General features: G+C 43.9%; 1 protein-coding gene across 4 annotated transcripts in view; it reads left to right on the top strand.

Moving 5' to 3' along the window:
- GIT1 (GIT ArfGAP 1) overlaps positions 1-15,287 on the top strand; it is a 1,727,505-nt gene that overhangs the window by 468,130 nt on the left and 1,244,088 nt on the right. For all 4 annotated transcript variants that reach the window (XM_044054459.1, XM_044054456.1, XM_044054457.1 and 1 more), the window contains exon 6: positions 4,922-5,052. In XM_044054459.1, the coding sequence (XP_043910394.1) occupies positions 4,922-5,052 (131 nt within the window). The remainder of the gene's footprint in view (positions 1-4,921; positions 5,053-15,287) is intronic.

Raw genomic sequence — 15,287 nt, 5'->3', positions numbered from 1 at the left:
GTGATGGATATCATTTTAGAGGCAAGGAGGCCTAGTACTAGAAAATCTTATGCTGAAAAATGGAAAAGATTCTGTGCCTGGAACCATTCTCAAGGGATGAGCACAGCAGTGCCCAATTTACCTCAGATTTTACAATACTTGACTGAGATGCTTCACAAGGGCCTGTCTTTTTCCTCCATTAAAATCCACGCCTCAGCCATTTCAGCTCATTATAACACAGAACCTCCCCTCTTCTCTCATCCACTGCTCAAGCAGTACCTCAGAGGGGACATAAATTTGAGACCACCCAGGAGAGCTCCAACCCCAGCATGGGACCTTAACTTTGTTTTGGAGAAACTCACTCTACTTCCATTCGAGCCAGCTGCTACTGCAGACTTAAAATTTCTTTCTTGGAAAACAGCTTTCCTTTTAGCAATCACTTCAGCTAGAAGGGCATCTGAATTACAGGCCCTTATGGCAGTGGAGCCTTTCATCATCTTTCATGCGGACAGGGTGTCCCTCAGAACCAGTCCATCCTTCATGCCCAAGGTGGTATCCAGTGTGGCTCTTAATCAGTCCATTCATTTGCCAGCCTTCTTTCCCAATCCACAGAATAAAGGGGAACGGATACTGCATTCCTTAGATGTGCACAGACAACTTAGATTCTACTTGGACAGGACTAAACCTCAAAGGAAATCTGAACAACTGCTGGTAGCATTTGCTGCAGGGGCAGAGGGGAAGGATATTTCAAAGCAAACCATTTCTAAATGGATAAGCCATTGCTTTCATTTCTGCTATAAGCTCCATGGAAAACCTATCCCCCAGGGGATCAGACCTCACTCCACCAGGGCTTGCATCTACCTCTACAGCCTTTCTCATAGGCGTCCCTACCAGGGGCATCCTAGAAGCTGCTACCTGGAGTTCTGTACATACTTTCACCAAGAATTATCATTTGCCAATTTTCTCTAAATCCAGAGCTGGCTTTGCCACTGCAGTCTTGCAGGGCCTTATAGCTGGCCCTAATGCTATCTAAATTCCTCCTCCCAAATATAGCTTTGGGAATCTACCCAAATGTAATGACTGCAATAGTGAAACATGAAGAACATAGTACAGTTGTGTACACTTAACATAAATGTAGATGTTCAAGTGTATTCACTGTTGCAGTCCGGGTTACCCTCCCTCCAGCCCCCTAACTTCTTTTGGCTATACCTCTACTTTCCCTTACTATGCTTAAAAGCCTTTTTGATGTATTTGCTTTTGTGTTGGAGGTATATCTTTGTACTTTTATATTTAATTGCTTCCCATTAGGGGGGCATCTGACATCTGGGGCAAGAAAAACTGATGTAATGGTGCCGGCTGCATGTTTTATACCCCTGACGACAAGACGTCATGGAAGAGGGGACAGCAGCCGACGCAGGACCCAAGACTTTGTTAATCAGACCGACTGAGGGCCACCTGCAAGCAGATAACCCAAATGTAATGACTGCAACAGTGAAAACACTCGAACATCTATATTTATGGTAAGTGTACACAACTGTACTTTTGTCCTGCTCTTTTCCTAAGCAATATCTAAAACAATCAGTGAAGAGTCCCCGACCCTTGGAGTACTCTACTAGTCCTTTCTAATATCCTTGACATAATTTCTCCCACAGCCCTGTATGTCTAACTTTCAGCTGTGTAACATATCCAATTCCCCGCTTTTGGCCCTACTGTTACTATTTCAGTTTTGATGTTCTTCTGTGTAGGCCGAAGTTAAAGACCTTTGTGATGTTAAGGTCATAATCATGTGTAATATCATTCCCCTATCAGATTCATTAGAAACTTAGACATAAAACCACATCATGTTTGGCCCAGTTTTTCTGTCTACGAACATGTATTGTTTGTTGTCTTGGAGATTGTTGCCTTTTAGGAAAGCAGCCAGCCTTCTACTCTGGTCCTTATTAATGACTTTCCCTGCAGTTACTGTTAGGCTACAGGTGCAGTTCCTTGGATTTTCTCTGTTTCGCGCACACACTTTTATCACCTTGTACAAAGGTACAGCATTTGCTTTCTGCTAGTCCTTGAGCACTTCTGCACTAACCAGTTCTTGTTTGAAACTCTCGATCTGGCCATTTACAGGCACACTGCAGATTCCTTAAGGCCACTGTGCTTGTGGTTCTTGTGTTTCCTCCTCCCCATTAAACTCAGCCAGTTTTCTCTGCACTACCTCTTTTTCCATTCTGGCATCAGCCCAGTACTCTCCCCACTCTTCCCAAGCTCCCTTCATAGTGTTGTATCATTCCCTCATTTTGCTTTGTGAAGACTAAATCAAAATATTTATTCATTATCTTTTTTTTTTTTCCTGGTTTCCTTTGTGGTCTTTCTCATGTCTTTGTTTCACCCACACAGGCCTTCTCCCTATCCTTTCTACTGTACATCTGAAAAAATATATCCTTACTGCCCTTATTGATCCCTTCTGTCATGTCCCTTTCAGCTTGCACCTTAGCTGTCTTCACAACCTTGGATTACACTCTGCTGGCCTCCTTGAACTTTCCTCATCCACATCCTAACCCCCTCAATCCTTTCCACTTTTTATATGCCTTATCTTTTGCTGCAGTTACTAGCCTCGCATCCCTTTTGTAACCACAATGAATTTCTCCTGTTTTGCCTACTCTTTATGCCCTCATCCATATCCCTGCTTACTCCATCCTTAATGCATTCCCGTAGTATGTTCAGTCTCTTAGTTTTATACTAGTCTCTTAATTCCCCTTAGAATTTTCCTCCAGCAGAGTATAATCCCCCTAAAATTAAACTCCATTGTTGTACTTCCTATCCTAGTTCTAAATTACTCACGGAAGTGATCACGGTTAGTTAACAGTAACTTCACTTGTACATGCATGACCCACTGTGCCTTGTTTAGGACTATATCCAGAGTTTTGCCCTTTTTGGTGTAGCCCTGCACCAGCTGGCTGCACCATTCTTTATTGAACACCTCATTCTACCCTGGAACTCAGAATTTCTCATTCTACCCACTCAGTTTCAAATATTTTGCATTACTTTATTCTTTCTGCCTCACTTCTTTAAACTTTGATTTAGTTCTTTATGTACAACTTTGTTGTCAGTAGTAAGAAAACATCCATGCTGGGCATTTTAAATCAGTCTTGAAACAGTGGCCTTTTTTTGTTTTTCAGTCCTCTCTCTTTCAGCAAAAGCAACATTATTGTAAGCCCAGCTCATTTCACAATTGAGGAATTCGTTTCAATATTATATCCAGTACTGTCCTTACCCTGTGGTATGAATGTTGTTGCATTGCTTTTTTTTTAATAATGTTTGTGCAGCTGATGGATGATGCATGTAAATCATTTTCAGTCATGATACTAGAAGTATATGAATCATACTCTTGAGTATGCAAAAGTACCAGATTTAAGTTTGCCTTGGCTATTGCTGAAAACAGTTTTGATGCATTGCTTGCAACAACTTTGTTTTTAGAATTGGTTATACAGGTTATAAGATCATGTTATCCTGTTGTGTTGTGAACATCAGAACCTGAAATATTAATGGGAGGGGGTATCTGGCAGTATTGAAGCTCTGATACTTGAGAACAAATTATTCTGTAGTAATGACAGCAGAAAAGAGAAGACGGTATTTGTAGAAGAAAATTCATAATTGGTGGTATTAGCCACAGATCATTTGCAGGATTTGTTTTACCAGAATTAAGAGTATAACCAAGTTTCCATCTGATTCCTTTCAGTTATTATGTTTTGTGCAGCACTCATGTTATTCAGTATTATTGTTTATATTGGTTACTTGGCTAGAATTGTCCACATCTGATGTTTCAATTTTGAAATGCATTGTTACTTTTAGGTATTGTGCTGTTGTGGCGTGTTGTCCTAGATTTAGATTGGTGCTGCATTACACATGCTCTTATTTGCATCTATTACTTTGCTATTTGTATTGCCACTGTTACTAATTTCTGTGTGTTGTCTCTGCCTTTGTGCAGGGTTGTGACCAAAAAGTGTCTGAAATGTATGTAATTAAGGACAATTTTAACTTAGTTGTAGAAAAACAAAGTCAGCACTCCTGGAACCACACACTTCAGCAACTCAAGTAAATCCTTGTAGTAAATGGCTGCAAAACACTTTGGGAGCGGTAAAAACACTTTTTATTAAACCAAAATAACATAGATAAGCACTTTCGTCAAGAACCTTCTCAACTTCATCAGATAAGAGCAAATCCAGGAAACGCTCTTAAGTACATCCTGCAAGAGCATTAACGAATCCCATCACACTGACTAAAAAGGACCTCCCTGAACTCATAAATATTCATGAAATGCAATCATAAAAATATTCTTAAAAAGACACTCTTTTAAAAGCAGCATTTAAAGCACATGAACAAGTGTAAAGATGCTGAAAATAAATATAAATACAAATACACGCATAATGTATAAAATCTATACAATGGTGTTTATATAAAAATGAAAGTATATATAAAAAATGTATATAAATATTTATTATTATTTTTTATATATTTTACTTTTCCATTGCTTTTAGTTTTAACAGGCAAGCAATGGGGAGTGAATCATTTAGTCTTGGCCATTGCCCCGCATTTAGGCGGACCTGTCAAATTAATTCTTTCTTTTCCAAAAGCATCCCCCATGGGCCACCTCTTTTATCCAAGTTGAGAAGGTTCTTGACGAAAGCGCTCATCTGTTTTGTTATTTTGGTTTAACAAAAAGTGTTTTTACCGCTCCCAAAGTGTTTTGCAGCCATTTAATACAAGGATTTACTTGAGTTGCTGGTGTGTGGTTCCAGGAGTGCTGACTTTGTTTTTCTACAGTTTGTGGATTTTTGTGCTTTTTTTTTTTTTTTTTTGGTAAATGTTTAACTTTAGTGGAGAATAGGTACTGCATTTGGGTGGGCTGAGTACTTTTACCTACTTTGACTTTTTATGTTTCATTCTGCAGGAGAAAGGGACAACTCCTTTGCACGTAGCAGCCAAGGCTGGTCAGGTCCTGCAGGCAGAGCTGCTGAGTGTCTATGGTGGAGATCCAGGAGCACCAGATGTCAATGGAAAGACACCAATCGATTATGCCAGGTTTGTTCTAAATGAGTGCTTGGTAGTATTTTCCATTTTTCTCATAGTTTCTGTTATCAGGACTCTTCTTATAAGTTTTTTTCAGAGGAGACTTTCCTCTGGCTTCTTGTGACTTCTGCTACCTTTTCAGCATATATTATATCCGATTTAATTTATCCAGATGTTTATGGTTTCAGTGCACTAGCAAATGTGCACAATATTCCCAAGTCAAGGCATATGTAAAACTGTTGATATTGGTACTGCTTCCGTCTTGAATAGGTGTTGCGTGCTTATTGTTCTAGTGTAGGACAGTGGCAGCGGCAGCATGTAAGCAACTGGTGTGTAGTGGATGGCATGCAGAACTGCATCCTTTAACAGGGTTGTCTTTCGTGTTCCTTCTTTAAATTTTTGAACTGACGGACAGCTTCTTGTTTCTCTTTGGTAAGTGGGTCTAGGTAAACAGTGCGTGGCTACATTTGTTTGTATTTATGTTCCCTGGACACTGTAAAAGATTGCCAGTGTAAGGGGCATTACATTTCCCATCCCTTGTAGCCTGCCTGAAATTCTGCTGGCGTCAACAGTTGGCACCTGCTTCTTTCTTAAATGATGTAACACACTGATGTTCTTTGTGTTTCACTGTTGCAGTCATCACATTTGGGTTATCCCTGCCAGGGTAGCCCTCGGACTGCCCGAATACCAGAGTGTATTTCTGTGTCGGTTGCTGTCGCTTTGAGGACTGATGTCAGGTTGTCAGTAGTATAAAGTAAGGCAGCTGATGCCATTACATCAGTCTTTCTTGCCTTGGAGCTCGAAGCAGAAGCAGTTTGCATGAGTGCCAGTCAGCTGCTACCTGAGTTTTTGTCTACCGAATTGAAGCTGAAGTCTTCTGCAACTAAGTACCCCATTGGGAATCTTTTTTTCTTGCACTAACTGATGTCAGAAAAAGTTAATAATTGTCTTGCCTGAAATACCACACCGAGACTTTCACTCTTACTGCATCACTTGTTTAGACCCAGACCACGACGTCCTTCATTGTTCCTTCTGTGCTTTGTTCAACACCAGAACTATCCATCGTCGGGCCATTGTTCTTGCCAGATATTTTCGCTTACAGTCCTCTAATTCCGATATGGCTTCGGTAAGCCATCTGATAGCAGATCTTCCAAAAAAAGTCAAGATAAAGACAGAGACTGCACAGGTCCAAACCTACTGACGATGCTTCCGTTAAGCTAGTCATCAGTTCTCCGGTCCTCAGTGAGGTGCTTTCGCAGCCCCTGATGCCCGCATCTGTTGATTCGCAGGCCGCTACAGAGACCCTTTCAGAGTCCAGTACACCGCAAAACTCTTCGACTAAGGATCCTGTGGTCATCTCAACTGTGAATGGGTCCGGAGCCGCTGAACAGGCACCAGCTTCCGAGGAAGGCATTTTCACTACTGAATCTCGACACAAACTGACGTCTTCTTTCGCGACTACCATTCCTTCTAAAACTACTGAGTTCTTTATGCCCCGGGTATGAATCACACCCAAGAAACCGACCCACTCTCAGGCGCCTGCTACCTTGCCTCACTCTCACATGCTTAAAATGGTGGAAGACCTTGTTATGCTGATCAGGGGAAATCAAGCTACCCCCTCAAAAAGGAAAATAGATCTGTTCCCTGTAGTTTTGTCTGAACAAAAGTCAGATGAATCTAATGCATCTGAATATGAAGCCATGCAACCCCTCTCCACTTATGAGGATTCTGATGCAGAGGATTCCATTCCTTCAGCCTCTCCCCCAGAGGATTTTTTATTTGGGGAAACTCTGCATACTTTAAGGGAGCATTTCCAATGGGAGAGTCAGGGCAACCCTCAGTCTAAAAAGAGACCTCAGAGAATTCCTAGATCTTCCACAACACAGACCTTTGGCCATCCCCCCAGTCCTGGATGTTGTGGAGGATGTTTTCCTTGAATCCAGCTTGACTCCTGATGCCCTTCCTCCTGCTCCCAGAAAACCAGACAGGTACTATAGAGTCCCTGACTCGCACACATCTTTTATAAAAATCCTATAGCTGACCCTGAGGTCTTTTCTCAAGGGCCAAAAGGAATTAAAACAACCTCTACTAAGAATTCCACCCCCTCAGACAGGGATTCCCAAGAATTGGACAGATGGGGTAAGAAAGTATACACCTCAGCTACTCTTGCCATCAAGGCACTAAATTGTCAGTTCAATATATGCTGAAATTTCAGCAACGTACCTTGGAACTCCTTAAACAAAAAATGTCTTCCTTTCCTGCTTGGACAGAATCTAAAGATTTACAAGAGTTTATGCATTCTGCAAGTCAAGTAACTAAACACACCTTGCACTGTGGTTTTGATGCCCTAGAGCTTCTTGCAGGGCAGCAGTCACTGGATCTGTCTTTAGAAGGCATGCATGGCTTAAGGAACAGCCCTTGCCAGATCATGTAAAATCTAAATTGTTGGATTCCCCCTTGCACAAAGATAACTTATTTGGCACTAAGGCAGAAGAGGTCTTAAAAAAGATGGAAGAAAAAGCAAAATCTATGCAAACAGTTAAGGATTTTTTGCAGGTCCAACCCCCTAGGTTCAGCAGGCATTGTCCCTCCAAACACTGGTCCTTTCCTGCTCCCAGTAAACCAGCCCAACCTAGCCCCCGTGGAAGCAGACCCCCCCCCCCGGCAACCACCCCATGGAATGCAGAGATCTAAGCAGTGGACTACCTCCACTTCAAAACCAGGGAGTTCCAAGCCACCCCCTTGTGGTAAAAACTCACCGACTCATCTCCTCCACCACCTCTCTCTGCCCACTTTCACTTCCCCCTAGGAGGAAAACTCTCCTTTCACTCAAGCACCTGAGCCACCATTACCAAGGACCACTGGGTTCTGAACATTGTGTCTCAGGGATACAAATTTTCCTTCCTCGCACTTCCAACCCCAAAAGGGTTCCCAGATGTACCACCAAATCAGTGGGCAGAGGCTCAAAAGCAAATCCTTTCCCTGCTCTCTATGAGGGCAATAGAGCATGTTCCTGCAGAACAGATAGGACAAGGGTTCTACTGCAGACTTTTTCTGCTGCCCAGAAAAGAGGGCAACTGGTGCCCCATCCTCGATCTATCCATTCTAAACACCTTCCTGGTGATCCCAAAATTCCAAATGCTCACCCTCCAGCAGCTGCTGCCCATGCTTTCCAAGGACGTTTGGCTAGCCACTCTAGATCTAAAAGAGGCCTACCTGCACATTCCTATCAGGGAATCATGCACAAAATATCTCCGCTTCAGGGCAGGATCTCAACACTTTCAGTTCTCTGTGCTTCCCTTTGGCTTATCTACTGCTCCCAGAGTTTTCACAAAATGTCTGGCTCCGGCCATTGCCTTTTGCAGACAAAGAAATGTTCAGATTTACCCATACTTAGTCGACTGCCTTATTCAGGCAGACAGCCAGGAGAAGCTGCTCAAGCACCTGGCCTTTGTAAAGACCCTACTAACCTCCCTAGGGTACACAGTCAACAAAAAGAAATCCAAACAGGTGCCCACCCAAAGGATAGTCTTCCTGGGAGCAAGTCTGGACACAGCTTCCCAAATGGCATACCTTACTTCAGAGAAACACATTTTCTCGACAGCCTACTTCTCTCAACTAGCCACCAGGCCCCAGCTAACTGCAATGAAGATCCTGCAAGCTCTGGGGTTCATGGCATCTTGCATACTACTCATTCCATATGCCAGACTGCATATGAGGAAACTTCATTGGTACCTAAAGAGCCTTTGGTGCCAACACTCTCAAGATCTGGAAACCCTTCTACCTATAATTCTTTGCCTCAGAAAAGATTTTCATTGGTGGGCAGCAGCATGCTCCCACAACACGTGAATGCCTTTCTCCACACCCCCCGCTGCCCAGACCCTCACCACAGACGCATCAGACTACACTTGGGGTACACACCTGGACGGCAGATGCATTCTGGGCCAATGGAGCCCACAGCAAATCTATCTGCACATCAGTCAAAAAGAGATGATGGCTGTGCAGCAAGCCTTGATAGCTTTCAAGCCCCTTCTCTGTCCAGGGGCTCTCCTGATCAAAACAGACAACACCACTGTGATGTGGTACATCAGCAAGCAGGGGAGGGACTCACTCTCACCCTCTGTGCAGGCTGGCCATGACCCTTTGGAACACAGCCTCTGCCATGCAACTACACCTGTTGGCACAATTCCTACCAGGCTCTCTCAACTCTCTGGCAGACTATTTAAGCAGAAATCTTCTGGACCCACACGAGTGGCAACTCAACAGAAGTACCTTCACCCTAATAACTCAGAAATTGGGAACCCCGAAGGTCGACTTCTTTGCCTCCCACACCAACCATCAGCTCAGCAAATTCTGCACCAGGGAGCATCACTGCATGGCTTGGAAAGTGGATGCCCTGTCCTTCCCCTGGGACAATCTATCGGTCTATGCCTTTCCTCCCCTACCTCTCATCCCCAGGGTACTCCTCAAAATAAGGGAGGAAAAACGAAGGGCCATTCTCAATAGCTCCATACTGCCCTCGGCAGCACTGGTACCCCTTGCCGCGCAGCCTGTCCTCGCTACCCCTATGGCATCTTCCTTAGATTCCAAACCTCCTGACCCAGAGGGAAGGGGAGTTTTGCATCCTCAATTACAGACCCTCAGTTTGGCAGCTTGGCTTCTTCCCTAATCCCGAACCCATCTGCCAACCTCAGTAAACAGGTTCTGGAGGTTATCAATGAGACCAGATGTCCTAGCGCCAGAAAGTCTTATGCTGATAAATGGAAAAGGTTCTGCACCTGGATTCAGGCTAAGGGTGCCAGTACGGTACAGCTCTCCCTCCCTCTCATCTGGATTACTTAGCTGACCTACTACACAGTGGCCTCTCTTTCTGTTCTATAAAAATTCATGCTTCTGTTATTTCTGCTCATTTTCTCACTGAGCAGCCCCTTTTCTCTCACCCTTTGATCAAACAGTTCCTAAGAGGGGCTAGCAACTTGAGGCCACCCAGAAGGGCACCAACACCAGCTTTGGACCTTAACTTTGTATTGGAAAAGCTCACCCTGCCCTCTTTCGAACCAGCTTTTTCTGCAGAGCTAAAATTTCTCTCCTGGAAGACAGCATTCCTTCTGGCCATCACTTCAGCCAGAAGAGTCTCTGAGCTGCAAGCACTCATAGCTGTGGAACCCTTCATCATCTTTCATGCAGACAGGGTATCCCTCAGAACTAACCCATCCTTCATGCCCAAGGTGGTGTCCATTGTGGCTCTCAACCAATCCATTCATTTGCCCACCTTTTTTCCTAACCCCCAGAACAAGGGGAAAGGATTCTTCACTCTAGATGTGCACAGACAGCTCAGGTTCTATCTAGACAGGACTAAACCCTTCAGAAAGTCTGATCAATTGCTGGTTAGCTTTGCTACAGGGGCAGAAGGCAAAGCCATCTCCAAACAAACCATTAACAAATGGATAGCACACTGCATCCATTTCTGCTACAAGCAGCATGGAAAGCCTCCCCACAAGGGGGCCAGGACACACTCCACCAGAGCAGCCTCCATTTCTACGGCTGTCCTCGGAGGAGTCCCCACCAGGGACAACCTGGACATCTGTTCACACTTTTACCAAGCATTACCACCTGCCTGTCTTCTCCAAATCCAAGGCAGGGTTTGCCTTTGCAGTCTTTCAGGGCATCCTAGCCAGCCCCTAGTTTCACTGACTGCCTCCACCCTTTTCCTCAGCTTTGGAAATCAACCCAAATGTGATGACTGCAGCAGTAAAACACGCAGAACATAATACAGTTCTGTACACTTACCATGAATGTAGATGTTGGAGTGTATTTACTGTTGCAGTCCTGGCTCCCCTCCCCCATCCCCCTTTCTCCTTTTATTACCATTCCAGCTTGTTGTTCTCCTTTCCTTAAACGGGACTTATTGGTATTTATTTTCTACTGGTGGGATTTCTTCCACCAGACCCTGGCCTCCTATGTGGGGGCTCCTGCCAGGTTAGGGCAAGAAAAAACTGATGTATTGGTGTCTGCTGCCTTACTGCTGACGACCTGATGTCAGTCCTCAAGTGACAACAACTGACGCAGAAATACTAAGTCTCTGGTATTCGGGCCAGCCGAGGGCTGGCCTGGCAGGGATAACCCAAATGTGATGACGGCAACAGTGAATACACTTGAACATCTATATTTATGGTAAGTGTACTCAACTGTACTTTGCTGGCCTCTTGATGGTGGATGACTTCTTACATCCAGACATGCAAACTTGGTAATAGAAAAAGATCCAACTTTTCTTTGTCTTTCCAGAGATTAAACTAGTTCTTATGTGTCTCTGCCCAGTACTCTATTATCCTGAAAGTTAAAAAAAAAAAAAAAAAAAAAAAAAATGTCTAAGCTTAGGCTTTCTCTGGTTTTGTGCTGAACCAACTTTTATAGTGTGTTCATAGACCTTATTTCCATTTTCAGTGATTTTACTGTTTTCCTTGTATGTAAGTTAGTAACCTCCCCTCATACAAGTTTTATCCCACTCTGCACGGTCTTTCCTGTCTAAGTTCACCCTTTTCAGAATGAGATATAGTTATTGTATCACTGCACTCTTTATTCTCTAGTGTATGTACAGTGTATGTACCTAGCTTTGAGTATATTCTAATACCTCATACATTCTGTATCCTTCACCATTTTGTTGTCTCCTGTACTTCCATCCACTGATTTATTTTTTTTGTTTTATGTCTGTGACATTCAACATAACTCTTCACAGGTGCTCTGGATTATCCTATGCTTAGGGAGAGTTAATTTGCCTTCCTAGAATCTACACCATGTGTTATATTCACAGCAAAATCTGAATAAACATTGATGGAACATTTTTGCATTGAACTACATGATAATTTTTTCAACGTGATAGCTTCACTTTCCTTCTGAAAACCTACCTAATCTGTAACAAGGCAGGTTTTTGAATCATTTGTGTAAGGATCATGCTGCAGGGTAAATTCTTTAAATTGGGAATTAGCCACTGGCAGGCTTCTGCTCTCCCGGTCAGACTTCTAAAGCAGATGTTCTTCGTGTTTCACTGTTGCAGTCATCACGCTTGCAGTAGCCCTCAGTCGGCCTGATTAACAAAGTCTTGGGTCCTGCGTCGGTTGCTGTCTCTTCTTCCGTGACATCAGGTAGTCAGGGGTATAAAACATGCAGCCGACACCATTACATCAGTCTTTCTTGCCATGCGGTTCCCGAAGCAGAAGCAGTTCGCAAGTGCCGGTCGGCCGACTCCTGAAATTTTCGTTTTCGAGTTTCAGAACCAAAGTCTTCAACTAAAAGTTAAGTACTCCGTTGGGGAAACTTTTACTTTCTCTAAACCAATGTCAGTAAAAGTAAATAATTGCATTTCTTGTGGAAAGCAAATACCTCATAAAGATTTTCATTCGTACTGCATTCCTTGCCTAGGCCTGACAAGACGTACCTTGCTGTCGGTTTTGTGCTTTATTTAAACAATGAACTATCTGTCGTTTGGTGCTCAGTTCAATTATCCAGATATGTCTTCAGTAAGCCATCCGACTACCGACATTCCGAAAAAACGCAAAGATAAAGACAGAGACAGGCCACCTAGGTCCAAAGCTGCCGACGACGCTTCTCCTAAGCCATTCGCCAGTTTGCCGGTATTCAGTGAGGCACTTTCGTAGCCACTGATACCCGCTACTTCAGATTCGCAGGCCTCTACTGAGACCCATTCGGAGTCCAGTATGCCGCAAGATGCTTCAACTGTGGCACCTGCGGATGTCTCTACCTCAGATGGGTCTGGAGCCGCTGTGCAGGCACCGTGGCTTCTGAGGGTGTATTCAGGCCCTACTGACTTGCATATTAAACCGACTCCATCTTCTTCTTCAAGGCCTAAAACTCGAACCCTGCCTAGAAAACTGATGCACAGACCGCATGGTCAGGCTTCTATGCCTAAAAAACAAATAAAAATAGCTGAAGACCTTATTACTTTAATCAGGGGAAGCCAACCTTCCCCCCTCTAAGAGACCTAGGACTAAGTTTGCTTATGATACTTCTGACCAGGATTCTGAAATTTCTGTTTCCTCTGATGACCAGGATTTACCCTTATCTACTTTTGAGGATTCTGATGCTGAGGACTCCATTCCGTCTGCTCCCCCCCCCCAGAGAATTTCTCTTTTGGTGAAACCTTGTATACTCTTAGGGAGCATTTTCATTGGGAAAGTCAGGATTTCTCTGATTCTAAAAAGAGGCTTAGGGATTTCTTGCTCCTGCCCCAGCACAGGCCTTTAGCTATCCCTCCTGTACTAGACATTGTTGATGATGCCTTTTCGGAATCTAGCTTGGCCGCTGACTCTTTACCTCCTGCTCCCAGAAAACCTGATGGATATTACAGGGATGTTCATCGTGTCATTAATCTTGGGTTATCCTGCTGGCAGGCTACCCTCAGTCGGCCAGAATTCCAAAGTCTAGGTCCGGCGTCGGTTGCTGTCGCCTCTTCCCTGACGTCAGTGCACCAGGGGTATAAAAGATACAGCCGACACCATTTTCTTTAGTATTTCTTGCCGCGCGGTGCCCGAAGAAAAAGCAGTTCGCAAGTGCCGGTCGGCCGACTCCTGAGATTTTCAAATCCGAATTTCAGAACCAAAGTCTTCATTAAAGCTAAGTACCCCGTTGGGGAAACGTTTTTCTTGCTCCAGACCGATGTCAGAAAAAGTTAACAATTGTATTTCTTGTGGGAAGCAAATGCCTCATAAGGATTTTCACTCTTACTGTATTCCTTGCCTAGGCCCTGATCACAACATTGCTAGCTGTCGGTTTTGTGGTAGATTTAACCAACGCACTATTAAGCATCTGTTCGATTTTGCATTTCATTACTTTGGCCGAAGATTTAATTATATAATGCCGTCGGACCAGCCGACAAACAGAGTTTACAAAAAACGCAAGGACAAGGAAAAGGATAGGCATCTGAGGTCCAAAACCGACGACTAGGCCTCTGCTAGGCCAGTCGCCGGTTCTCAGTGAGGCGCTTTCACAGCCCCTGGCGCCCGCTACCTCAGAGCCACAGGCCGCTTCCAACTCCAACGTGGAGCCGACTGGGCCTCTGGATACTCAAGGTATTGGACACTCGGAAATCATTCCCTCAGATGGGTCCGGAGCCGCTGAGCAGGCATCTGCTTCTGAGGGTGTCTTCAGACCTACACAACTATATATTAAGCCATCTTCAGCTTCAAAGACAAAGACTAAAGCAGCTCTAAAGACAAAGAAACAAGTACAGCATTCTCCTACTCAGACTTCCATGCCTAAAAAACAGATGCTGAAAATGGCCGAAGACCTAATTACTTTGATCAGTGGTTCCCATCCCCCTCCTGATAAGAGGTCTAGGCAAGAGACAGAGTATGATTCTTCTGATCAGGTTTCTATTTCTGATTTCTCTTCTGAGCAGGATTACTCCATGCTTCCCTATGAGGATTCTGATGCAGAAGAATCCATTCCTTCAGCCTCTCCTCCTGAGGATTATTCATTATTCTTTTGGGGAAACCCTGCATACTTTGAGGGAGCATTTCCACTGGGAGAGCCAAGATTATTCTGAATCTAAGAAAAGGCTCAGAGACTTTCTGCTACTACTTCAGCACAGACCTCTTGCTATTCCACCTGTTCTAGACATTGTAGATGATGTATTTTCAGAGTCCGGCTTGTCCCCTGACTCTTTACCCCCTGCACCTGCTAAGCCAGACAGATACTACAGGGTCCCGGATTCTCATAAATTCCTATATAAAAACCCCACTGCTGACCCAGAAACTATATCTCAGGGTCCCAGAGGGGTTAAAGCTTCCACTGCAAAAAACCCTGTCCCCCCTGATAGGGATTCTAGGGCTCTAGACAGATGCGGGAAAAAAGTCTATACTTCTGCTACCCTGGCTGTAAGGGCTTTAAATTGTCAGTTTCATATGCTTAAATATCAGCAATATTTAATGTCACTGCTTAAACAGAAATTGTTGACAAATATTGAATGTTCAGAGAACATGGAATTGCAGGATTTATTGCATGCAGCTGAGCAAGTGGGAAAGCATACTTTGCAATGTGGATATGATTCTCTGGAGGCCTCTTGCAGGGCCACTGTTACAGGTTCTGTTATTAGAAAGCATGCTTGGTTAAAGGAACAGCATCTGCCTGATCATGTTAAAGCAAAATTATTAGATGCACCATTACAGCATGATACTTTGTTTGGTACTAAAGCAGAAGAGGTGTTGAAAAAAATGGAGGATAAAGCAAAA

Source organism: Protopterus annectens, chromosome 13.part0 (genome assembly GCF_019279795.1).
Source record: "Protopterus annectens isolate FY-2018-M chromosome 13.part0, PAN1.0, whole genome shotgun sequence".
Lineage (NCBI taxonomy): Eukaryota > Metazoa > Chordata > Ceratodontiformes > Protopteridae > Protopterus > Protopterus annectens.
Note: the sequence above shows the minus strand (reverse complement) of the source record. Positions and strands in the feature narration are given on the sequence as shown.